The 25,842-nt window shown below is 41.7% G+C and overlaps 1 protein-coding gene across 1 annotated transcript in view; it reads left to right on the forward strand.

The window, feature by feature from the left end:
* The window catches only part of nectin1b (nectin cell adhesion molecule 1b), a 1,042,283-nt gene that overhangs the window by 233,861 nt on the left and 782,580 nt on the right, over positions 1–25,842 (forward strand). The window contains 4 exon segments of the mRNA XM_034168488.1: positions 20,458–20,829; positions 24,639–24,778; positions 24,781–24,940; positions 25,518–25,635. Of these exon segments, the coding sequence (XP_034024379.1) occupies positions 20,458–20,829; positions 24,639–24,778; positions 24,781–24,940; positions 25,518–25,635 (790 nt within the window).

A 25,842-nucleotide genomic window follows, 5' to 3' on the forward strand; every position in this document is an offset into this window, starting at 1 on the left:
GGCCGCATGCCAGCGGGACAACAAAGTGGCAGAAGCACAGGCAATGTTAGCAAAACTCAAACCCGCGGTGCAGCTCCAGTGTACATCTTCATGCTTGACGGTGCAGACAGGGGAGGGGGGGCATCACAGCACATGTGATGCAATTGGGTATGACATGGAACATTCATGAGGGTGTACACCTTTTAAGTTTTGTTCAGGGGCAGATCTGAGGTGGGGGGGCACTTTTCATGGACCAAGAAAAAAAAATCAAAGACAAGAAAAAAGAAACTGGACGTGGCAGTGTGAGTACTGTGTCTGACCACATGTCCAGCTGTGTTCTGCGTCACCTTTTTTTTTTTTTTGGTTTGTCACATCACTACGATAGCACAAAAAATGTGTCAAACCTCTGTGGTCTGACCGGGATGCAGGTTCCAGGATCTCAAATTTAAACACATTGAGGTGCAGAAAGTTTCAAGGCACCCCCCCCACCCCCATATAAAATCCTTGCTACAGGCCTGGGTTCCAGAAATATGTCATGCAAGTTCTTGTAGGCCTATGTGTGAGGTGTCCTAAATTAATAATAATTTTAAAAAACAGGTTCTTAAGTATCTTTCTTCATATTTCATGGTGAAATATGCACCACAATGCAGGAAATGGCAGCCAAAAATTCAGAAAATTTTATTGGGGGCATGCCCAATAAAAAAAGACCTCCTTCTGGGTCTGACTCTGTTGTTCTGCCACCAAAAATCTAATTTATGTGTATATCCATTTTGGATCTGATTCCAATTTGCAATTTTGAACAGTAAAAAGTCACATGAAATACATTTTCAAGTTTCATTTGTAAGTCATTTTGTTTTGCTTTTTTTTTTTTAATCTGAAGCCTTAGATTGGATTTGGATTTCAGATATGGTTTTATTATTATTATTATTATTATTATTATTATTATTATTATTATTATTTTATTTTTTAATAACTTCTGTGACTTTTCACACACTGTAAAGTACAGACCCCTGCCTCTCACAGCCACTGCAGAATACTCCACACATTAACTGTCCATGTTCAGGTCAGTTTTCATCCCACACACACACACACACACACACACACATAAAAAGATCTCACTACATGCACGCACACACACACATATGCACACACACAAAAGCCCAAACTAACTTGTAAAATCACATCTAAAAAGTGGTCTAAAACTCATTATCACAGACAAATGATGTGTAAAGAGTAAGCAGTGGTGCAGTATCTGCCTTGAGCTGATGTTTGCATGTGACGAGGTCAACATGGTGATTTCCGTGTGTTTCAGGCTTAATAATACACAGATGCATTCTGGGTTAATCATACTTTAGGTGCATGATGTGTGCAGGTCTGGTACTACTCTGGTATGTGAAAGTGGAATAACCTCTTTGGAATGAGGTCATATATCACTTACATTGTGAGGGAACATCAGCTACATGTTGCCCATGTGGTGCATTTCTCTGGGCATGATCCAGTCCACAGGTGCCTCAGTATCAGTTAAGGTCAGTTAAGGGACAAAGGAGTTTTTCAGTCTGTTGGTCCTGTACTTGGGAAGGAGCAGTCTGTGCCTGAAGATGCTCCTCTGGTTCCTGATGACGGTGTGCAGAGGGTGACTGGCATCATCCTTAATGTCCAGCAGTTTGTCCAGTGTTCTCTTCTCTGCCACTGTCACCAGAGAGATGGTATATATTATCCTCATCAGAATTTACACTATGAGATTTGTTGCACTGAATGTAAAGTATGATGTGCCATTGGCAGGGCTGGTGGCAAACAGTTAAGATAAGATAAGATAAGATAAAACTTATATGGAAACTTACGGTAAATTTGATCCCAGCCTCTCTCCTGCTTTTCACCAATGAGCTGACAGACACGAGTTGACAATACAGAATCACTCTTATCTCATTGGTCGAGGGACATCTGCTCGCAAGAAGATACCGACGTCATGAGCCGACGACGGTCGCTGGACGACAATAACAAAGCGCAGCATGACTGATATCTATACAGACACCGACACCGACACTGCAGATATGCCTACGGACAGCAATGTCTGTAACGTCGTTACTACTCCTCCTAAAAAAAAAAAAACCAAAAAAGAATGCAAAAATACAGGGAGAATGAGAAAAGGAAAATGGCTGGGTGGAAAAGGTGCGCGACAACAGTATTGTTTACTTTTCAGACTTTATTTTTTGCACTTTTTATTACACTAAATGTGTAAATGTGCACTGTTATATTGTTTTGGATGATGCAAATTTTCAATTGTTTTTTTGTTAATTTATACAATTTTAAGTTAAGCAGTAGCACTACAGAGAGATTTATTTTTAAATAATTTTTTTAATTTTATTCTTTGAAGCAAGACAGAATGCTCATATTGAAATTGTGAGTGAAAATTTATTTTGCACTAAAAATAAATTGCTAAATAATAATTTGTTTTCCACGTGTTCATATCAGAACAAATGCATGTATGCATCTACTTAAATTCAGGGTCAAGTCAACAGTCAAATGGTTAAAAATCATTTCACACAGACGCTGGGAAGGGTGAAGGCAATGGTCGGTCGGCCCTGGCGGTGAGGTGTCCCTTATTTATTTTTCAGAGAGTTGGCAACCCTAGTGCAAGTAGAGGAAAATGTTCATCAAACAGCGTGTGCAAAGATAAACAATAATAATACTACTTGTACCAGTAAAATAAAATAAGAAAATGAGGTAGAAATAGTATATATATATATATATATATATATATATATATATATATATATATCCAGTGTGGAAAGCTCCAGATCCTGGTTCAAACCCACCCTTGCCCATTTTTTTTAAATCTTTGCATGTTTTATTGATTTTTATTGTGATTTTACTTATTTTTAATTCATTTCTTGACTATTGGGGTCTTATCTATCGTGATTCTATGTGCAGCACTTTAGAACGTCTTTGTTGTTAAATGTGCTATATAAATAAAGTGGATTGGATTGGATTCTCCAATATGGAGTTGTGTCAGGAAGGGCATCTGGCATAAAACATTTGTCAAATCAACATGCACATCCACCTTGAGTCTTCTGTGGTGACCCACGAGTGAAAACAAGGGAGATTCCAAAGGGAATTAGTTTACTGTATGATGTGCCATGGGCATAGATGCAGACTGGGCACAGTTTAACAGCTGCTTTTAAAAATGTGGCTCTTTAATTGTCAGTTAAATTCTAATCCAAAAGATTTTGCTTTGAAACTCCGTTAGGGCGAAGCATTAAAATGGTCTGAAGTAATGCTTAAGTAAAATGCCAATTACTCCCACCAACAAAATGTTTGATCTTTGGGCACAGTGGTGCCATTGTCCCCCCAGCCCCCCCCCCCCCCCCCCAGCCCCCCCACACACCCACACACCCACACACACACACACACACACACACACACACACACACACACACACGTGGGAAAAAGATGGTGAGAAAGAATTAAGCCTGGCCTTCACATGCACTCTTTCTCAAGAGTAAGTCTTGCAGTGACAGCTGTCCTCGTGGCTCCCACTTCTTATGTGTTTATTTCTTTTGCCACCAGCATTCACTGTTTTCTCACTACTGCCACCTGCTGGTTGAGAGTGTATAGCAAGGGACTGTGGATCATTAGGAAAGGCTTTTGATTGTGTGTTGAAATGCACGCAGCATATGCCGTGGCCCCAGGTGAAAACATAGCCAAACCTTTGCCTCCCTCTTGCAAAATTCCACTTCCATGACTTCGCCTTACTGGTTTTTTCCCTCTTACTGTTTCTGCTCTGCTGCTTCTCAGAACTGTTACTGAATCTACCCTCCTAATGTTGCTTGCATGGATGTGGTTCCAGTCCTCTGTGGTCGAGTCTGTGATTAGAGCTTCAGTGTGTGCTCAAGCAAGGACTCCTCTGGTCTCTGAGAGAAAAGGGGTCCCTGAGCGCCCCTGGTCCTTCACAGGCGCTGTGGTTGTGTAATTATGCGTACTTCTCCGATTTCCATATGTGTGCACTGCTGTTTATTTGCTTCAATATGAGCGGGAAGGAGCAGTTCCAAAGGAGGCGGGGCAGAGCTCTTGTACGGAGGGGCTTCTGCATTATTTCATCCAGCTCCCTGGCGTGTTGTTCCAGCGCCGGAGAGCTCTACCCCTCTCCATATTTTTGACTTTTCGCAGCGTACCCTCCTCCTGCACGTGTAACACCTCACATCGCTCCAACTTAAGATTAAACTTTAACTGGTGTTGTCACACAGTAAATTGTGTTTTGCCATTTCCAAAAAAATATCATACGATAGCTGCCACAACTGGTAATCTAAGCTGTGATAAAGCGGAGTCGGGCTTCGCCTTGAGGTATGCAAGGACACAGGTGTTTCTCAAGGTGCAGATGACGACGTTGCCAGTCCTCCTTGTCAAACCGTATTAGTAAATCAATCTGTCATCTTCAAATCTCCCCAAGTTTAAATCTCTATAGAGAGTCCTGCTGATGTGGTCACGAGGAAATGAAAGATGATGCGCATTCAGTAACTTGAAAAGGTTGTCACATAGTTTTTGTGTGTGTGTGTGTGTGCGTGTGTGTGTGTGTGTGTGATTTGCTATAGGCAGTGAAGGCGGCGCTGGAACAAAACCATATAACAATGGACAGAAATTGGCTTTCTCTTATAATGCGCTGCTCTCAAGCACAAGTCATTCAAGCGAACAGCTTGACTGCTTTGAAAGATGCTGAAAAATAATACATTGTTCATTCTAATGGCAAGTGTATGCGCTGACTATTTCCTCCCTTCATGCTTGTATTGTACCGCCGTTCCTTTTACCACCACTTTTTTACGATAAAACCCTTTCCCCGCAGTCAATGCAAGTACTTAGACAGTTTGACAGTGTGCGCACACGAACGCCCACACTGTTCTACTCCTGATTTCTGTGTAGTTCAGATAGACAGTACATTAGATATTGTATCCAGTGGTTTGGTACATCTCTCTCTCTCTCTCTCTCTCTCTCTCTCTCTCTCTCTCTCTCTCTCTCTCTCTCTCTCTCTCTCTCTTGTATTCTTACATTATAAGACTTTATAAGATGTTTTTTTTCTCACGAACGCACTGGTATCGATCACTGCGATGCCTTAAAGGATGCTCTGTGTAGGTCACCGCTCCTCTGCTCATTTGAGACCATAACATATTTTCTCTCTGTTTCTGACCTGATTCACTGCATAGCATTTTGACTCCAGCGTGATTAACAGACGATTGTCAGTCTTTCTTCTTGTGCGTCCTCTCATATCCACTGGAGATAATTGCAGCTGTGCCAGGTTGTAAAAATGAGCCCAGCCAGGGGTGATGGTGGTGGTGGTGGGGGAGGGGGAGTCCGGCAAGCAAACAGGGTATCATCGGGATTCACCTGGAGAGGAGCATAAATCAGAATATGTGAAGCCTGAAATAACAAAGATGGGTCAAAGGCAAGAGTATGCAAGAGCCATGAGGCAGAGTACGGACACACCTGCTCCTCCTGCAGCCATTTGGAACTCCATATTAGGAATAAATCCAATTTGTGGTTGCTTAGTTTTAAGCCTATAGCAATATGGAGGTGATGTGGGAATGTCTTATGCTTCCCTGAGGACAAAAATCAACACAAAAGAGATACATTAACTTTTGCAGCCTCTTACTTTTGCAGACACTGGAACATTCTGGATGCTATTACTTTAATTTTCTTATTTGAATTGCAGTTAAATCATAACTGGATATCTTGGCTCAAGCTCACAAAATGACGCCACACTACTTGCTTGCATATGTTCTACATATATCAGTAGTAATAAATCTTAGGTCATGGGTTCAGTTCCCGTGGCCTTTCTGTGTGGAGTTTGCATGTTCTCCCCGTGTTTGTGTGGGTTTCCTCCGGGTGCTTCGGTTTCCTCCCACATCCAAAGGCATGCGGGTTAGGTGGATTGGAATCTTTAAATTGTCCTTAGGTGTGCGTGTGGGTGTGTCTATGTTTGTTTGTTTGTTTGTTTGTGGCCCTGTGACAGACTGGTGTCACATTTTGAATCTTGTCTCAAAGGTAATTATTTATATATGGTAATGGATTGGTAAAACAGTTACATTCTCATTCCTTCTTTTGACTCAGATAATGTATCTGTAAAATTATGTTTATTATAGATGTAACATCTCATCATAATCGTTCAGGTGCCCTGCGCACAACGACACACACTGGCATGTAGCATTTTCAAATAGGTTGCACAGTCTTCACGACTAATTCATGAAATTAATGCATGCCAGACATTTTGAACATTTCAAAATTTTCTTTGCGCACTGGCACACAGCCATGCACAGTTCACGCACAGTTTACAACAGCTTATGAAAATTCAGTAAGGTATATCTTATATATTCTATTCCAATTCTAAGGTGGAACTATGCCAGTATACAAAGGTATATCTAAATATCTAAAATGGAAGAGTAAAATAGGAGAGTAGAAAAGAGTAGAGTAGAGCCACTTAGGTGCCTGGTCTTGAGAACCAGGGATGGTAGGTTAAAAAGCTTTTTTATCCCATGGGAACTGTCCCTACCCACCCAAGCAGCTCAAGAAAAAAGGTATATATAATATAATAAATAATAAGACATAAGAAGGATAAGACAACACAGAAGATTGTAGTATAGGTAATTAGTATGTAGACTAGTAGTGAAATCAAATATAGTTAGTAGACTAAGTTGTGGAAGCAGAAGCTGCGAGTGTGTGAGTGTACTGGTATCTATCTAAAGTAAGTCTGTTAGCATACTATAGGAAAATAAAAAGTATAATCATTATGCTATCAAACGGAAACCTAAGAACTTAGGTACTATATGTTGATGTCTTTAGAGGAACACATAAACTGATGAATAAATAAAAATCTACACCATGTAAAATAGAATTGTAAATGGCGAAAATAAGCTAGTGGAAGAGCTAAATTAGCCGTGAATAACCCAACTGTACCCAGTAAGCTAACACGATAAACAAAAATGGTAATTAGTGTATAAAGTATAATAGCGTAGTTAAACCTACAGTAACGGTATTAACAAATACATATAAAATAAATGTGGGCAAAACATTAATGAATGAATTAATGTGGGTTATCAAACACAAAAGAACAAGAACTATTTGTAAGCTACGATGAACGTTGCTAAGGCCGGCTAGATTGGCACGCAGTCTTGCGTGCCAATGAGGCGATCAAATTTGTGCAAGTGTCAAAGTGCCTTTACTTGTACATGACTGGTACCCATGCCCTGCTCTAGATGCATGGATAACATGATTCCTATAAACCCCACAACTTTCTGTTTCTGAGGGATATAATTATTTCAGGGTGAACTGTAAATGCATAATAATTCAATTACTCTTAAATTAGATTACAAGAAATTGGCTTATAGTGCTTCAAAAGTCAGTTGTAGAAGATGGTTTGGAGTTAGGCTTTGATATAAATTTATCAATATAAACTCAGGCCATCTGGACAGCTTAGTCTAGCTAATATACAGTATCGTGTGCCCTTGTTAATGCCATGAAATTTGCTTTGCTTTGAAATTTTCCTGTCCAAAAATAAAAGTGCAACCAACATAAAGCAATGGCAGTGCTGTTCTTTCACCTTGAAAGCAGCAAAAGCAGTCACAGACTTTGAAAGACTCACATTATTTAACAAGCTTGGGCAAGTGCTCTGTTCAAATAGCTACAAACTAAACAGTGAGTGGTGTACGACTAATGTCTGTCAGTGGTTGAACTAATTAGCTTGTTTGCTGCAGCACTTTGAACATTGTCTCTCCATGGTTTTCAGCGTTATGAAGTGCAGAATTGCGTACACTTTGTCAGTGCTGCCGGTTTTAAACCACATTTGATGACCCATCATAATCTGTGAGATGAATATAGAAATAAGTACAATTAAATGATTGAAATAAAATTAAATTAGATGATTTGTGCGTTCCATGCACACATAGTAAAACTGTGCTGGAAGAGTGTGATAGCCAGACATTGTTAATCTGGTCTTATTGGTTGCAGATTATCCATGAAATGTGTTTTTCAGACATTAGTGGTGTCATTCTTGATCATTTAATGACACGAGCATTGACATCACTTATATCGTGTAAATGACAAATCTTTAGCTGATAAATTTGAGCTTTGGATAGCCTCTTTAGCACTCTTGGTTATGGAGATATGCTAAAATGCCCTTGGCCATATGAGCATTGTGTTGTTTATAATTTGCACTTGTTTAATTAATTATTAAGATCCTATTATCTTACATATAATTTGTACATGTTCAATAAAGCCCCTCTGTCAATCAATCAATCAAAAACAATATTTACATTTTAAGAGCAGAAGTTGTACAAATTAAGGAATATTTGTAGATCACCCTCTGTGGATCTGCAGGTATTAATGAGACAAATTTAACTCCATAAAAAGTTAGCTCTGAGTTAGCAGAAGTTAGCATGCATGCTAATGTCTGCAAAATGTCTTGTAAATGACTCCAGAGGTGTTATCAGGTTACAAAAACAGTGCTGTCTGTTTTAGAAGTGTTTATTTCTCATTAGTTTTTACATAATATATAACAAAGAGGTTATATTTACACACAAACAAAACATTTTTGCACCAAGCTACCAGCCTGTGATGTCACCATGCTAACATCTTAAATGTCTTGTAAATAAATTCAGAGGTGGTATTATGTTCCAAAAACAGTGCTTTCAGTTTTAGACGTGTTTATTTCTTGCTAGCCTTTACATAAAATGTGAGAATGTATATAAACACACAAAACTAAGTGGTTTTGGAGAGACCAGCTACTGATGTCACTGTGCAGCTCTACTCTGATTGGTTGTCACTCCCGCCACTCAGAAACAAAATTGAACAATTTGAAACAGAATGTGACTTTTTAACCTCTTAAAATAGGTCAAGGTTAGCCATCTTTGAACTTGTCTAAGGTCTGCGTCCCAAGAATGTTCCCTCTAAATTTGAAGACTGTGGCAGAAATAGGACTGGGCATATTTGATGGCCTCGGTTAAAAATGCCTTTCTTTTTTGTTGTTGTTGTTGTTTTGTTTTTTACAATTATGATGTTATTCCGTGATGTCTTTGTGACCTAATGTTAGGACCCCTTCACACGTAATGCAAATTTAGTCAAATTATGGTGAAACAATGTGAAACAGTTCAAATGAATGAACAATGAAAACGATCCTGCTGCGAAGGTGTTGTGCACGCTCGTGCAGGAACACAGTGTGAACAACTGGAGCATGTGTAACCACATTGCGCCTCTGCTCTGGAATAAATAAAAAAAAATTAAACCAGCTGGTACCTATGGAACCACATAACGCTGCTCCTGTGGAATAAATAAGAAATACAAACCAGATGGTACCTGTGGAACCACATCACACTGCTGCTGTGGAAAACAACAACAATAAAAAATGGGATTCGTACCTGATTGCCAGCCCGAAACTTTACCACTGTGCTACCATGGCTGGCCTGTAAACTGTGCGGGAAAATGCCTGAAATCTACAAAGAGATGGATGTATTAAAAAAAACAACAAAAACACACCATGATAAACATCCTGTTATCAAGTAAGAACCGTCTGTTCCTCTGTAGATAACTCATGGTCACAGACATACAGCCATGAAATGACATTTAATGAAGCAGTGCACTGTTACCACGTCCACATCTATTGGTCCGGTGTGTCCAGCCGGCTCCGCGTGCGTGTCTATGTGGAACAGAGCTTACATGGTTGACGTGACTTTCGGATCGCCCACTGTGTGTTATGATCTGACGGTCCATTGTCACCTGGGGCAGCCTGTCAATATGCACGCTGTTGACGGACGCACCCCCTGTCAGTTCAGCGCAAACAACAACACATCATCTGTACATCCGTATATCAGGCAAGTGTGCCCCCCTTCCCCCCATGTGTACAGTTTGGGGGCGCAACACATGCACGATTCACATGCATGGTACATGTGTGTGCGGGGGGAGCCGACACTCTGCCACCTCACATGTGTGTTGCTGTTTTTCAAAGCCATACTCATGGGGCACTAAGACAAATGTCACATCCAGCTCGACAGTGATTGTCTGCTGACTGTTTTCGTGATGATAGTGCGAATGGCCACACATTTTCTAAGTGCCACACAAGCGGTGTTAGATGTTCGTGTGTGTCAGCTGGAATTTGGCCAACACCTGCGGTGAGAGGGATTGATGGGCTCTCACAGGGTACACTCTGTCTTTCAGTCACTGGTGTGTGCAAATAGTTGTAGCAACAGGTGTACGAGGCGTTCAAGGCGGCTACAAATTTACATTTTGCATATGATTCCTGCTTTATGCGCACTTCATACGCACTTCGACCAAATTTGCGCTATGTGTGAAGGGGCCCTTAACATTGCTCATATAATTAGACTTAAGATGACTCACTAATTGATACAAGCTTGGTGTTGTCTCTCTAACCCTGTTGGTTTTGGAGATATTCTGTAAAATGTGTTCTTCAAGGTATATTTTTGACAGCATTGCTCCGGACCTTCACACCAATCTGCTCTAAAAATGAATCATCCGGAGACACTCCTACTGCATGCTGGGACAATCTTGAGTGACTTGCACAGGCTGCTGCATGCATGCACTCCTTTTCAGTTACACGATGTGGGCAGTGACATACAGCACCAGAAAGCACAGCATCGATGAAGCCCTGAGTGTGAATAATTTTCAGCTTATCCATGTGTCTTAGCTTAGCTTTCCTGGGGAGATAGTAAAATCAAAAACTAGAGCACCGTGCCCATACAGCGCAAACCTCCACCAACATTACTTTCCAATTCCACAATTTTTTACCTTGAAAAATTTTTCAAGGTCAGAGTCCTGTTAGAAGTGGCTTTTCATAAGCTAAAATTTAAGACAAAATATAGATCAACAGGGCTTTTCAATGTTAAAATCAAACATCCGCTAAATCCCCAGTACAGATCAGATGCGGATCAAACTTAGCCTATTCGATGAGAGTGACAGTTCGCACGTCATTGTCACAAATGAGAGTGACTGAGGCATTTTTGATTGAGATAAAATGTAAAATGTACATCAAATTGGCTTTTCAATATTAAATTCAAATGTCCACACAATCCGAATCAGATCTGGATCAGACTTTGTCAGGTGATAGCGAGTGCCAGTCTGCACCTCACTGTAAAATATGGCAGTGATTGTGGCATGTTTGATTAAGATATAATGTAAAATCTACATTAAATTGGGTTTTCAATCTTAAATTTAAATGGCCACAAAATCTGCAATCTGGATCAGATCTGGATCACACTTTGTCAGTCGATAAAGTTTTTCAATTTAAATTTATTTTCATTTATATAGTGCCAAATCACAAGAAAGTTGCCTCAAGGTGCTTTACAGAAGTAAGGTCTAACCTTACCAACCCCCAGAGCAAGCACACAGGCGCCAGTAGTAAGGAAAAAGTCCCTCTGAGGAAGAAACGTCAAGCAGACCAGACTCAAAGGGGTCACCCTCTGCTTGGGCCATGCTACCAACACAAATTACAAAACAATTCAGAAAACGAATAAACAGGAAATGTTGCTGGTGCGCAGGACAGGAGGGTCTCCGGAACAGATACCACACCCATCTTTGGATGGAGCCACACCTCAAACAGAGAGAAAAGAAAAAAAAAAAAACAGAATCAGGCATCAGAAAGACATTTGTCAGTATTAAGCAACAAGAAAAGCAAAGAAATACTAAGGTGATCGCTGGCCACTAGCCCTAAGCTACACTAAAAGACCCAGAATTTAGATAAAATTGAGGCTGCGGCATGCTCCGTTTCCTAATAAAATTAAAAGAGTAAAAAGCATAGTAACATACAATGCCAGTCAGTATGCTTGCCATACGAAAGGGAAAATAACTCCGTCTTAAGTCTGGACTTGAAAGTCTCCACAGAATCTGTTTTATTGACGCAGGGAGATCATTCCACAGAACAGGGGCACAATAAGAGAAATATCTGTGACCCGCTGACTTCTTATTCACTTTAGGGACACAAAGTAGTCCTGGACCCTGAGAATGCAAAGCCCGGGTCGGTACGTAGGGCTTAATTAGTTCAGCTAGGTAGAGAGCTGCCAGTCCTTGAAAAAAAAAAAAATTATAGGCTCGTAGCAGAACTTTATAATTTGATCTCACTGGGACAGGACCAGTGAAGAAATGCCAAAATATACTCAACAAAAATATAAATGCAACACTTCTGGTTTTGCTCCCATTTTGTATGAGATGAACTCAAAGATCTAAAACTTCTTCCACATACACAATATCACCATTTCCCTCAAATATTCTTCACAAACCAGTCTAAATCTGTGATAGTGAGCACTTCTCCTTTGCTGAGATAATCCATCCCACCTCACAGGTGTGCCATACCAAGATGCTGATTAGACACCATGATTAGTGCACAGGTGTGCCTTAGACTGCCCACAATAAAAGGCCACTCTGAAAGGTGCAGTTTTATCACACAGCACAATGCCACAGATGTCACAAGATTTGAGGGAGCGTGCAGTTGGCACTACCATAAGCCGTCTCCAAAGGCGTTTTAGAGAATTTGGCAGTACATCCAACCAGCCTCACAACCGCAGACCACGTGTAACCACACCAGCCCAGGACCTCCACATCCAGCATGTTCACCTCCAAGATCGCCTGAGACCAGCCACTCGGACAGCTGCTGAAACAATTGGTTTGCATAACCAAAGAATTTCTGCACAAACTGTCAGAAACCGTCTCAGCGAAGCTCATCTGCATGCTCATCGTCCTCATCGGGGTCTCGACCTGACTCCAGTTCGTCGTCGTAACCGACTTGAGTGGGCAAATGCTCACATTCGCTGGCGTTTGGCATGTTGGAGAGGTGTTCTCTTCACGGATGATGCGAAGGAGATGTGTTGCACTGCATGAGGCAAATGGTGGTCACACCAGATACTGACTGGTATCCCCCCCCAATAAAACAAAACTGCACCTTTCAGAGTGGCCTTTTATTGTGGGCAGTCTAAGGCACACCTGTGCACTAATCATGGTGTCTCATCAGCATCTTGATATGGCACACCTGTGAGGTGGGATGGATTATCTCAGCAAAGGAGAAGTGCTCACTATCACAGATTTCGACTGGTTTGTGAACAATATTTGAGGGAAATGGTGATATTGTGTATGTGGAAAAAGTTTTAGATCTTTGAGTTCATCTCATACAAAATGGGAGCAAAACCAAAAGTGTTGCGTTTATATTTTTGTTGAGGTGTAATGTGGTCAAACTTTCTGCTTCATGTCAATAGGATATCATCCTACATAACATTCTCAAATATGAACGAAATTTGGTCTTTTTTGACAGATTTATGAGTTTTCAAAAATTTGTTCAGTGTTACAGATAAGAATTTTTCCAATTTTCCCAAATTTTCCTGACTTTACCCTTTGGCCCATGACTTTGAAAATTGAATCAATTCTTGTGTATCAGGATAGGAATCTTCAGTAAAAAAATTCATAATGATGTATGAAAAATTGAGGGCTCCAGGCTGATTGACAATCAAACAAACACAAATAAACAAATAAAAACAACTAAACAGGGGTGAAAACATAACCTCCTCCAACTTCTTTGGCAGAGGTAACATTTCATCTCGGTGCCATGTGTGGTGAATTTCATCTGCATTTATTGTTTAATGCAAATAAGCTACTTCATTTTCTCCATTATTTTGTTGTGGATCAACCACTGATCTGTTGCGATAAAGTCAATCAATCAGGTTGTTTTCCTGCAGCATGGCGACACAAGGTTTGAGCGTCCATCAAAATGCATCAGTACTGTGAAGTGAAATCCCCCCAAATATATATAAATAAATATGTAAAAACTTAAGTAGATCACAGATTATGAGGTCACTGTACAGCAAACTGCTTTACTTTATTCTCCCACATTCTACGTGTCTGTCAAACATTTACTGTTGAAAATGCATTAGGGGTACGGACCTACCCACTCAGCAGTTTGAATGATGAAGGAACCTTTATGAAACTGTTGATTTAGCTTTTTTATTTTTTTAATACCACAAGTGCTTCTAAAATAATGCAGGAATGTAAATTACGACCCCGGCAGATGCATTTATCTGTCACCATACTGATTAAAGGACCAAAGGGAACAGAGATGAACCTAACCTTTTCTGTATTTCATCTCACGCCAGGAAAATTATAGTGATTCGATTTATGCAAATGGATAAAAGAGGAAAAAATAAAGCATGTGTTCAGAAAGTGGTGAACAGATGCACAAAACAATAAACCAACAACAAATTTACAGAAGGTCCATGCACACTGACTGGGACATGATTGTATGTGTCTATATGGGTGATTCTTAGACTACGGGCACTTATTATGTCCTTTGATCATATTGTATGAAAAACAGAAAAAGGGGGAAATTTCACACTTTTATAGTTATCTTTACAATGAAAGTGTGTTAAGAACTTTGTTCTAGTAGTCTGTGATGACTTTTTTCACCTTTTTTCAGCATCATTATATGCAAATATTGCCGTTTTGTGTTTGTCACACACACAGACTTTTGATCTTCAATGATAAAAATGAATGGTAAAGAAACGTTTTTTCTAATGTTTTAAAATATCTCTGAATAAAATATCAGTAAAATAATCAAACATAATTGGGGTATTCAATGTCATACAACTGTTGTGTTTTTTTTTAAACAAAATGTAGTTGTCCCACACTATTGCCGTAATTTCCACCACAACACTGTAATGTCCCTTTAAACAGTTTGTATGAAAGATTGTTTGGGTAGTTTCTATGGAGATAAACAGTGACATCTGAGCACATGTATATAGCGCCAAATCACAACAAACAGTTGCCCCAAGGCGCTTTATATTGTAAGGCAATGGTGTGGTGGAAATTACATTTACAAGGCCAATAGTGCACGTAGTTAAAGAATCACCCATTTATGTATTCATGTATCACGCCCTGTATCATGCCACAATTTATCTGTATCAGCCCGAGTCAGGATCCTGCACTTGCCACCAGGGTAACACAAAATGGGGGTGTGTCATTGGTGTAGCTAAGAAATGAGGGCTCCTGATTGGATGAAAAGAGGGTTGATACAAAACCTGGTATTTTCAATGTCTTTTTTGCCTCTTTAAAGATTTGTATCACCCTGATTTTATTGCCACAGTTTCCAGGGCAGTAACATTGATAGAACAAGTGTTATGTGTCGGACGCAGCCCGGAGAACCGACCAGCGTTTGAAGGACCCAGTATAAAATAAGCAGAGCACGGTACAAAGGATAACAGAGTTTAATGAACATAACAGTGCTGTGAAAAATATAAAAGTGCGCGGTCTGGCGTGGTGGATTGCGGTGCGCTCCCAGCAGCGCTAACGGTCCGGAGCCAGAACTGGTTCGGACCCAAGGACCCCGCCGACACCCCCCAGGTGGCCGCGACAAACCGAGTCTGTGAAAGAAGGAATCATTATGTGAGTCCACACTCAACACACAGAGAGAACGCTCAAAGGTGTACAAACAGCAAACACTTCCTGGCTTAATTACTAATCAGCTTCCCACCCTGCAGGCATGGAACATCCAGTTCACAAAACTCCACAGCAGTGGAAGCTGATTAAACGACTACATACAGCTCAATATAATAAGGTGTGAGGGACACCACATTTACTGACTGTATAAATGTTAGTCACAAAATCTAACGTACCTCAGGAAGTGTGCTGACGAGCGTGAGACCTCACCCCCTCCTCTTTCACAGACCATGCATCAAACCTGGACGTTCTCTGCATCCACTGATGATGAGATGGCTCTCGAGACGACGATCTCCACCCGTCTGGTCACAAGGTTGAGTCTCTGGCAAACTACACACTGTGTACTCCAGTCTTAAATGCCACCATGTTCCAATCCATGTAGATGCACCACAGCTGTGAGTCCTGATGAGCCGCAGGTGATCAGCCTCAGGTGATCAGGGTGAGGTCCTGATAAACTCAGCTACACAGCCACTCAGTCCCAAATGCAAGCCACCTGGAAGGAAAAACAAAAGACAGAAACAAAAAGGCAGCCAGGCCCACCAGCCATACAACAGTACCCCACCCTCACGGGAAGCCTCCCGGCGACCACACAAACCTGGCCCAGGAGAAACACCCCCCTCCAGGGACCATGGCTGGAAACCGTATCCGCATTCATCTTCCAACAGAATCTTCATCTAACAGAACGGTAGATGTCTTCTCCTCTGGCTGCATCTTTGCCCTTGTTTCTATCAGTCAATTAGCACAGGTGTGGCCAGGAGTTCTTGAACCTGTGCGGTCAGCCTTTGTCCAACCATGTGCACAGTCTGATTAGTCATAAAACAAAAAAGACAAACACAAACAACCAAAACACCCCCCCCCCCCTCCCCAGAGGCCCGTTCCATCAAACCCCGGGAAGGGGAGAAAAGAAAAACAACCCAAACTTAAGCTAACAAATAAAAACACTAACACCCCCCCCCCCCCAGAGGACCGTTCCATCAAACCCCGGGAAGGGGAGAAAACAAAAACCCAACTTAAGCTTGCAAATAAAACTACTAACACCCCCCCCCCCCCCCCCCCAACGACATGTAGGGACCAACACCCCCCAGAGGGACATCCCGCCAGCTCCAGGAGTAATAACCACAGCCGAGGTCCCTCTGGGATCCAACGTCACCCACGGGGACTCCCAGCGCCTCCCAGAGGACCATTCCATCAACCCCAGGAGACGCCTCCCCTCATGACCAACGGACCCAGCCCCGGCCGTCTATGGCTAGACGGACCCACAGCCCTTTCCCCCCCCAGAGGACACCACAGTCAAACCCTGAGGGTGGAAACTGGGGGGAAAAACAAAAGGAGAAAAAAAAATCATACAAACAAAACAACCCCAACCCCACCCCCTTGGCGCAGTGGAAACTGGAAGCACGTCCAGTGTCACCAACCGTGACTATACCCCAGAAGCCAACCGGGAGGAGTGGAACAGCGGTTATGGCAGACAGCACAAAACGGCGCCACTCCTCCGACTTCTAAACCAGCCACCAGCTGCGGGTATATCCCACTGCCCCAAACCTCAGCCACGCCGATGGCAGACGTCTCAAAGGCGTGCTGAAGCCGGAGGTGGAACAGGGAAACAACAACCAAAACATCCCCCCCCCCCCCCCCCCCCCCCCCCCCCAGGTGCAGAGGTTACCTGGGAAACGCCCAGCATAACCAAACTGCACCACTCCAGCAACGCCGACACTACGGCTCACACGGCTGGAGCCAGAGGAGAAGAGAGGGAACAAAAAGAAAATACCCCAACCCCCCCCCTCCCCTCCCGGGTGCAGAGGTTACCTGGGAAACGCCCAGCACAACCAAACTGCACCACTCCAGCAACGCCGACACTACGGCTCACACGGCTGGAGTCAGAGGAGAAGAGAGGGCATAACAAAAAACAAAACAAAAAAAAAGAAAAAAGAAAAAACAACCCAAATACCCCCCCATGACCCCCCAGGGGACCGTCCCATCAAACCCCGGGTGGCGAAACCGAAAGAAACAAAAAGAAAGACCAACAGACTAACACAAAGTTGCTTGGGTCCTTTTTTTTCCAGACAGACTGCAGGGTCACACCCCCAGACCCTAATAGTGAAAAACAAAAAATAAAATCCCACACAAAAACCAACTCAAAAACACCCACACAAAATGAACTAACACAAAACAAATAAGTGATTTATACCGTCAAGCTCAAACAAATGGAACACACCTGTTCCAACTTAAGAGCTTGACGGTAATGTGACTCAGTCACCAAAAGAGGGAGCCAAAGTGCTAAAAATGAAAAACCCCCTTTGGTAACTGAGAAAACAAACTCATGCTGCTTTTCCTGTGAGCAGCACACAACCAAAAATGTGATTTAACTAAATAACACCGGAGCTGACACAACAGACGCAGAGTAGTGTATCTTCATCCGGGGAAACGGGGCTACAACTGTCACACGGGAAGCACAGCGACCCGTGCCACAGAGCTCCGCCGTGCGCGTGCACCCATTACAGACACACTCTTGCAGCTCCCGTTTAAACTTCTTATCCGATCGGAGCGTGACGCGAAGCCGTCGCCAGTCACACTCCACCACGACCCTCGGATAAGGCACACACAGGAACACGGCTGCATGAGCGCTCAAATCAGTATTCAGTAATGGGTTCTCCAACGTGCACCATCCGGGCGGAGAGCACCCGCAACTGATCCGGATAACTTCTGAACGTCTGCTGCCGCCTTCCCGGCGCGTTACCGTCTCTGCTACCGCTGGGGTCCGTGATGTTGGCCAGAGACTACTGTTATGTGTCGGAGGCAGCTCGGAGAACCGACCAGTGTTTGAAGGACCCAGTATAAAATAAGCAGAGCACGGTACAAAGGATAACAGAGTTTAATGAACATAACAGTGCTGTGAAAAATATAAAAGTGCGCGGTCTGGCGTGGTGGATTGCGGTGCGCTCCCAGCAGCGCTAACGGTCCGGAGCCAGAACTGGTTCGGACCCAAGGACCCCGCCGACACCCCCCAGGTGGCCGCGACAAACCGAGTCTGTGAAAGAAGGAATCATTATGTGAGTCCACACTCAACACACAGAGAGAACGCTCAAAGGTGTACAAACAGCAAACACTTCCTGGCTTAATTACTAATCAGCTTCCCACCCTGCAGGCATGGAACATCCGTTCACAAACTCCACAGCAGTGGAAGGCTGATTAAACGACTACATACAGCTCAATATAATAAGGTGTGAGGGACACCACATTTACTGACTGTATAATGTTAGTCACAAAATCTAACGTACCTCAGGAAGTGTGCTGACGAGCGTGAGACCTCACCCCTTCCTCTTTCACAGACCATGCATCAAACCTGGACGTTCTCTGCATCCACTGATGATGAGATGGCTCTCGAGATGACGATCTCACCCGTCTGGTCACAAGGTTGAGTCTCTGGCAAATACACACTGTGTACTCCAGTCTTAAATGCCACCATGTTCCAGTCCATGTAGATGCACCACAGCTGTGAGTCCTGATGAGCCGCAGGTGATCAGCCTCAGGTGATCAGGGTGAGGTCCTGATAAACTCAGCTACACAGCCACTCAGTCCCAAATGCAAGCCACCTGGAAGGAAAAACAAAAGACAGAAACAAAAAGGCAGCCAGGCCCCCCAGCCATACAACAACAAGTGTATGAATTATCAGCCCTATTTTTCTTATATCTCATGAGGGTTGGTTTATGAGTATAGTGCAGATTTTTGTTGTAATATGTGATATACAGTGTATGTCAAAGTACAGTCTGCGATTTGGTAGAATCTGAGATTGAGAGTCTCTGATCGGAGACTCTACTAGTACAATTCCAATTCTAGCAAGCCATTCATTATCAGGACAACATGATATCTAGATATACTGTAGAATAACAGCAATACCTCACTTTGGAAATTAGAAAAATATTTGTCTTATCAACTTGATATTAGAGCCACACCATGCTGAAGTGATCACAGTAAGAAAGTATGAACTTATAACCATAGAAATTCTACTAGTAGATTGGACTCTACTTGTACATTTCCTGTCTGGAGACTCTACTAGTAGAGTCTCAGAACGGAGTTTCTACTGGGATTCTGCCATCGGATTTTCCGATCGGAAACTCTACGAGTAGAGACTGCGCTTGTAGTCTCTACTGGTAGAGTCTGATTCTACCAAATCGCAGACTCTACTTTGACATATGAAGAGTTCAGATGCAAAACCCAGTAAGTATTTTTTTTTTTTTTTTAATGGGAGAAAAATGCAGTTGAAAATTGAGATTTAAAGGAAACCATATGTGGAAATGCACAACCTTTCATCAATAAAATGAAAACAGTTTGTTCAAATTCTTTCATATTTTGCACACTGATGGTCCCCTTGACAGCCAAGTACATGTTGGCTTCAACTAATATATATATATATATATATATATATATATATATATATATGTATGTATGTATGTATGTGTGTGTGTGTGTGTGTGTGTGTGTGTGTTCTCATTGTTTCAGTATTCATGTAGGACTCCATATTGTTTCTTTTCCTTTAGTAGGCGCTCCAAGCAATCAATGAAGTATTTGTGAGTTTAAAGTAATTAAAATTACAACGGGCTAACTACTGTGGCTCTGGATCAGTGGAGGAAATGACGACTTGGCTTCAGTTCAGTGCCCACATACTCATTCATTAGTGATGCATTGGTTCTCGCTGTGCCATCCTTTCTCACCCCAAACGGTACACTTGCAGATGAAGAAGGGCTTCCATGTATGTTCCCATTATTTTAATAACTCCTTCAGCTTTTACTCAACATGGTAATCTTCTTTTGAGCTGTAGGGGGCAGGATTTGGATGAATCTATGAGTGTGAACCCAAAAGTGTGCATGTATTACCTCACTGCTGAACTGACTCCTTGACTTTCAGTGCATGTACTCACTATTGACTGGAGTGCTTTGGATGACCTTGGACACTTGTTAATTATAATGAATTTTCTCTCTCTCTCTCTCTCTCTTCGTGTCTTATTTGCAGCTGGCGGTGGACAGATGGTACAGATGGACTCCAGTAAGTCTGGCTTTGTGGGTTCACAAGTGGAACTGCGTTGCATTTTTATCAACAGTAACCCACCAGTCAAGATTTCTCAAGTCACCTGGCAGAAGTTGAATAACGGTACCAAACAGAATGTGGCCATAGCTAACCCTGCCCTCGGTGTGTCAGTGCTGCCAGACTTCAGGGCACGGGTGAGCTTTAAGCAGGCAGCAGTTCGCCACCGCACGCCCTCTCTTGAGGACACGAGCATTGTGTTCTCCAACCTACAGCTGTCTGACGAAGCTGCATACATCTGCGAGTACACCACATTTCCTCTGGGCAACCGTGAGAATATGGTCAACCTCACTGTGTTTGGTAAGAATTTACAATGAACAGCCAGTCATACATTTTAACTGATGAATATTGCAGGATCGTTCCAAATACAGGATGACCCTGATTATAAGACAGTCCTGTTTATCAAAATATTTTTTTCTGACTTTCTGAAGACCAAATATTTCTTTTATTTTTTTTTATAAAGAAAATATATTATTTGAAATTGGGTCCTAATAAAAGTACATTTTATGGCCAGCATTTATGTTTTTCAGTGATGTTTTTCAAACCAGCACACTGTCAATTTATTTTGGAAAAGGCCACTTTTAAGACCACAGTACACAGTAAAAGCCACCCGTGTTAGTTTTACACGGGTGATTTTACTGTGTAAGCTTTTCTGTTAGTGTTTTGAGCTCTCAGAACACTGTTTATTTATAGCAATCTGCCACTATATACTCAACAAAAATATAAATGCAACCTTTTGGTTTTGCTCCCATTTTGTATGAGATGAACTCAAAGATCTAAAACTTTTTCCACATACACAATCTCCACCATTTCCCTCAAATATTGTTCACAAACCAGTCTAAATCTGTGATGTGAGCAACTCTTCTCCTTTGGCTGAGATACTCCATCCACCTCACAGGTTGCTCATACCAAGATGCTGATTAGACACCATGATTAGTGCACAGGTGTGCCTTAGACTGTCCACATAAAAGGCCAATCTGAAAGGTGCAGTTTGTTTTATTGGGGGGGGGGGGTGGGATACCAGGTCAGTATCTGGTGTGACCACCATTTGCCTCATGCAGTGCAACACATCTCCTTCGCATCATCCGTGAAGAGAACACCTCTCCAACATGCCAAACGCCAGCGAATGTGAGCATTTGCCCACTCAAGTCGGTTACGATGATGAACTGGAGTCAGGTCGAGACCCCGATGAGGATGACGAGCATGCAGATGAGCTTCCTTGAGACGGTTTCTGACAGTTTGTGCAGAAATTCTTTGGTTATGCAAACCGATTGTTTCAGCAGCTGTCCGAGTGGCTGGTCTCAGACGATCTTGCAGGTGAACATGCTGGATGTGGAGGTCCTGGGCTGGTGTGGTTACACGTGGTCTGCGGTTGTGAGGCTGGTTGGATGTACTGCCAAATTCTCTGAAACGCCTTTGGAGACGGCTTATGGTAGAGACATGAACATTCAATACACGAGCAACAGCTCTGGTTGACATTCCTGCTGTCAGCATGCCAACTGCACGCTCCCTCAAATCTTGTGACATCTGTGGCATTGTGCTGTGTGATAAAACTGCACCTTTCAGAGTGGCCTTTTATTGTGGGCAGTCTAAGGCACACCTGTGCACTAATCATGGTGTCTAATCAGCATCTTGGTATGGCACACCTGTGAGGTGGGATGGATTATCTCAGCAAAGGAGAAGTGCTCACTATCACAGATTTAGACTGGTTTGTGAACAATATTTGAGGGAAATGGTGATATTGTGTATGTGGAAAAGTTTTAGATCTTTGAGTTCATCTCATACAAAATGGGAGCAAAACCAAAAGTGTTGCATTTATATTTTTGTTGAGTGTATTTTGCTTGAAAGTGCAAATTAAGAATTTAAAGTTGTGGTCCCTTTTTTTAAACATTTAAGTCATAATTTTTATTATTATTATTATTATTATTATTATTATTATTATTATTATTATTATTATTATTATGCACAACTATAATTTTGTTCCTTAGTAGTCAAATATAGGATTTGCAGCCTTATATGTTCGTTTGTTTCCTGTATGTTCCTTTGGTCTGCTTGAGGTTTTTTCCACAGAGGGAGTTTTTCCTTACCACTGTTGCTCTGGGGGTTGGTAAGGTTAGACCTTATTTGTGTGAAGCCCTTGAGGCAACCTTGTTGTGATTTGGCGCTATATAAATGAAAATAAATTGAATTGTTTTGAAGATAGTCTTTTTGTGCATTCCATCTTCTAGTATTACTCTCTGTCACACCATATTTCATGTTTGCTTGAGAGCTGTTTGATTACCCTGCTGCACAGATCACTATGAGCAGAAAGTTTGCTGAAACTTTTCCACAATTGTGTAGGCCCCATGTTTAGGCAGCATTTTATTTTCATAACAGTGTGAAGTGATTCATCTTTGTAAATTGTAAAATTGTGGTTGTTCACCGTAGTATCAAAAATTTGATCATTATCTTTATAATATTCCACCACTTTGTTCACATGGTGGAGGGCATTACCTTATCAGATTTGATTGATTGTAAAAAATTCATATGAATCTGTTCTTATTTGGAAGTGTTGAGTGCAGGGATGATCATTTTAATTAGGGAAAGCACGTCTATTGGGCTTTAGTTGTAACTTTGCAATGGTAGACAGTTAAGGTTTCATATTTACACCACAGATATAGTTCCTTATGTACTACATTGATGGTATCTGGGTTTCCATTACTGATTTGCACAAAACAACAAATCGTTTTTGAATTACCTGAAAACCATCTCATGTTAGTGTAAAAACCACTTCACAATATTTTACTGTTTTAAAAATTGCATGTGTTCCTAGTAAATGCATTGTTAATTCGCTACTTCATTTTGCACAATTTGGAGGGTAATCGAACCCTTTCTAATATCACATGGAGGAGCCTAATTATTCACCTCGCAGTTACCTCTCAACAGTACCAAGAACTCAAAAAATTATTACACCATAGATGCCTCATAAAATTAAATGTGTTATGTGACTATAAAATTGACATAGAAATGAGGATGACCCAATTTGATAATGGATAATAGCAACACAACTACACAGAACCATAGAAGCATCATGGCACAGAGAGAACAGCTTAGAGTTGACTACATTTTATATTAGTGAAAAACAGAAATAATTTATGAAGATGGTACATTTTGTTCCAATGAATAATCTTTAAATTTCCAGGGAAAAAAAAATCAGGAACATGGTAATTGCACACCCCCAACATCCTGTTGCATTTTTACACTCCAGAAGTAACAAGTCTACAACCCAGTGTTTCTTAACCTGGATCAAGACCTATTTCATTGATATTTGAGGTGATATGGCACTTAACACCCATCACAGATTGACTTGTGTGGTTTCTACATACCAGTAAACCACAGCAGGAATCCACAGTCAATAAAAATAGCAGGTGAAACAAAAATCAATAAGGCCACTTGAGACTGTGTAATTTGACATGAATAATCTCATTTTGTGACAAAGAATGGTCTGACATGTTGTTTATCTTGGAGAGAAGCAGCTTTGTAAAAGGTTGTGTGCTGAGCCTTATTAGAGCGCTAATTAGAACGTGTTGATGTGTTCCTAGTAAAGACACGGTTGGCTTAAGTACTCCCTGTTGCCAGGGTTTCTCATCAGTTTCAAGTCCCCATTTGGTGTCAGGGAGCCTCTCAGGTCTTTTTAGACTGTCGTGAGTGAGTGTTGTCAGAAACCTGAGTACATGTAACCAACCGGCAGCGTTCAAAGACAGCTCTTCGCGATGCCTATGTCATTTTGTTGCTCTTTTGCTCAAGCTCAAGCTTGGCGTTTGATGTAGTAAGAGTAGATTGCTAATTGGCAACTCACAAAGGATTCAGATGGGATGACTGCATTTGGGTATGCAAGTGGGTTTGCAGTGAGAGCTTTGACAACTGCTTTGGCATTGAGAAAAGAAAGAGGAGGAACTTTGCCTGAAAAGTGTTTTCATCTCAACCCCTTATTTTAATTTACTTCAAATGGTTGCTTTAATTCACTATAAGACTGCCAAAGTACGAAAAACTCTCTAAAATGAGATGTAAGATGTGTTAAAAAAAAAAAACCTCTCCATGTAAGTGCTTTTTTGCTCTCTTTCCTACAGCTCGGCCAGTCACGCGTATGACCTTGATCACGCCGAGTATCGTGGCGAGGCCTCAGAAACGCAAGATGACAGTTGCCACTTGCACATCAGCCAATGGGAAGCCTCCAAGTGTGATCAAATGGGATACCAGGTTGAAGGGTGTGAAGCCACTTTCCAGGAGACCCAAAACCAGAATGGAACCGTAACCATACGGAGCAACTACATGGTGATACCGAGCCGAGAGACGCACAAGCAGAAGCTCACGTGCATCGTGACCTACCGCAGTGAAACGTTCACAGACAGCGTGGAGCTCAGTGTGCAGTGTAAGACTCTACTCCATTATCGACTGTGCTTAACGGGGAACTCTGAGATTTTTTTTTAATCTGACCTCAACATTGTTTGGGTTCACATCCTTGTTTGGGACAAAAACATTGATAATTGGTCCTGTATTGAGTTAGAACGCTGAAACAGTCACAGGATAAATGACTACACGAGCCTAGGCCCCCCCCCCCAAAAAAAACACGACATAGTAAACCCCTTGATGTCACTATTGAATGCATGAAATTGGCATTAAAATAGTGCTGGGTTGAAAAGATCGATTCGCCAATTTTAAATTGATTCTCATTTTAATTACCACAGATCGATTTATACATCCAAAGATACGTATATATATATATATATATATATATATATATATATATATATATATATACTGAGCAGGCAACTGTGAGGCTGACCAAGTCTGCTCTTCACGGTGTCACAAAATCCCTGACATCATCCAATGACGTCCTACCAGAAAGTGTGTCATTGTGTTGTGTTGCTGTATTTTATTGAAGGATGCAGCAGTTTTTAAGCTTATGTTTTTGGTCAAAAGGTAGAATTGCTGTCTCTTCGTCACAGATGAACCAGACGTGAAGATCGAGGGATTTGATGGAAACTGGTACCTAAACCGTCAGAATGTCCAGCTGACCTGCAGGGCTGACGCTAACCCCCCTGCCACCATCTACCAGTGGAAACTGTGAGTCTGAGAAAAACCCAACAACCCCATAAATAAATAAAGTAAATCAAACTCCTTCCAGAGATGATTTTTTTTTTCACTTTCTAGAGTTAAATGTGCACTCAGCACTATGCTACAGAGTACTTTCAGTAAAATCACAATTACTTGGGCAATGTGTCACTCATACAAATGAAGCCATAACTCTTGGTATGAGGCAGTAGAACTATA

Source organism: Thalassophryne amazonica, chromosome 4 (assembly GCF_902500255.1).
Source record: "Thalassophryne amazonica chromosome 4, fThaAma1.1, whole genome shotgun sequence".
In the NCBI taxonomy this organism is placed as follows: Eukaryota; Metazoa; Chordata; class Actinopteri; order Batrachoidiformes; family Batrachoididae; genus Thalassophryne; species Thalassophryne amazonica.